Source organism: Tetrahymena thermophila (assembly GCF_000189635.1).
Source record: "Tetrahymena thermophila SB210 genomic scaffold scf_8254242, whole genome shotgun sequence".
Lineage (NCBI taxonomy): Eukaryota > Ciliophora > Oligohymenophorea > Hymenostomatida > Tetrahymenidae > Tetrahymena > Tetrahymena thermophila.
The window spans coordinates 2,222-3,874 of record NW_002476105.1 but is presented as its reverse complement, the minus strand read 5'-3'; the positions used below and the strand labels follow the sequence as shown (position 1 = coordinate 3,874).

The window sequence follows — 1,653 nt, the reverse complement described above, 5'->3', positions numbered from 1 at the left end:
AGACATAAATAAATTTTAATGATAAATATTATTTAGCTTAAAATAGAAACTTATTTTATGGTCAATTACTGTAATAATGACTAATAGCTTAAGTTTTAAGCTTCTTTACTTCTATCTATTATTAAAGCTATGAATTGCTTATTCGCTATCTTTCTTTCTTTATCTTACGCGTTAGTCTTTTAACTTTATTTATTATGTCATTTTGCAATATTTTGTCATTGAGGTGATGGCAAGTTGGGATATTTAAATCTTATTCATAAAATGATCTAATATATAATGCGTATTAATACAATTTTTATCAAAGAATATTTTGATTTATTAAATATTCTTTAAAAAGATAATTTAATTAATTTACATCAGATTTTAACAAAAAATAAACATTTAAAAACTTAATGAATTTTGTTTATTGGCATATAATTAATTAATTCAAATTAATTTGTTAGAAAAAAAAATATTGAGATATAAAAAATAAATGGATACAATCAGCTAAAATCTTGTAGAATCCTAAGAAGCTAAATATAAGCTTGCTTTGCATCTTCAAAACAGGAAAAAAGTCAAAGAGATGTACAGAATGAAAGGTGTCTAAATGCTCGATAAGCCGGAGTTAGTCAGTAAAAAATATTTAAATTAATATAATTTTTTATAAATAGATTGAAAGTTATTAATATTTAATTAAATATTAATACTTCTCTTGATTCTAATCAAATTTTATCTTAATTAACTAAAGTTTCTGATATCTAAGAACCTAAGTTATAACCTAAATAAGCTTCAATTTATTATACTATGAAAAATGAGTTAACTAAAAAAGGCTACTCTGATTTTAGGTTTTTAGGGCAGGGAGGATAGGGACTAGTCTTGCTAGTAAAAGATTCTAAAACTAATATTAGGTATGCTATCAAAGGTGTTCAAATAAGAGATCCTTTCGGAAATTTTTATGAAGATGTCAACAATCAAGTGAAACAAGAAGTAGAAATACTCAAAAAATGTAGAGACTCTCCTTACGTAGTCAGTCTTTTAGATTAATTTGAAGGAGAACAATTTAGTTACTTAGTTCTAACTGAGTGTTAAGGTACAGATAATAAATAATACTAATTTATATAAAAATTTATAAATAAATTAATCAAATTGTTTAATTGAAAATATTGAAAAGAAAATTAAATGTTTTTAATAAAAAGGAACTCTCACCTAAATTTTAGAAAGGAACTAAAACAAAAGACTGAATGAAATGTCCGCAATCAAATATGCTAATGACATTGCTCAAGGTATCTACTACATTCATTCTCAAAACTGCCTAGTTAATGATCTGAAAATGGATAATATCTTAATTGACTACAATGGGAATGCCGTTGTTTGTAAGTTTTTTACAAATCCAAACAAACTTGATTGATTTTCTAAAAAATATATCAAATAGCTGATTTTGGTTTGGCAGATAACCAAATAAGCAAATCTGGCTATTCAACAAATCAATATGTATGCACTCATATTTTCATCATATTAAAATTGTATTCAAATAATTCAATTCAAAAAATGAAAGATGGGAAACTTCTTGTATCAAGCACCAGAGTGTTATGACCCAGCTGATCTATTCGGTAAGGTTTATTATGATGAATATTTAAAATTAGGCGTCACAGTGAGACAAGAACCAAGCAAAAG

The 1,653-nt window shown here is 24.9% G+C and overlaps 1 protein-coding gene across 1 annotated transcript in view; it reads left to right on the top strand. All coding sequences in view use genetic code 6, as the record gives it.

Annotated features, from left to right (window-relative positions):
- Positions 1 to 472: 472 nt before the first annotated feature.
- Positions 473 to 1,653, top strand: part of TTHERM_001692290 (kinase domain protein) — a gene marked incomplete at both ends in the record, with an annotated part of 1,311 nt that continues 130 nt past the window's right edge. Inside the window, 5 exons of the mRNA XM_012800423.1 lie at positions 473 to 611; positions 728 to 1,069; positions 1,176 to 1,352; positions 1,412 to 1,470; positions 1,535 to 1,653. The exon at positions 1,535 to 1,653 is cut by the window's right edge and continues 130 nt beyond it. Of these exons, the coding sequence (XP_012655877.1) occupies positions 473 to 611; positions 728 to 1,069; positions 1,176 to 1,352; positions 1,412 to 1,470; positions 1,535 to 1,653 (836 nt within the window). The remainder of the gene's footprint in view (positions 612 to 727; positions 1,070 to 1,175; positions 1,353 to 1,411; positions 1,471 to 1,534) is intronic.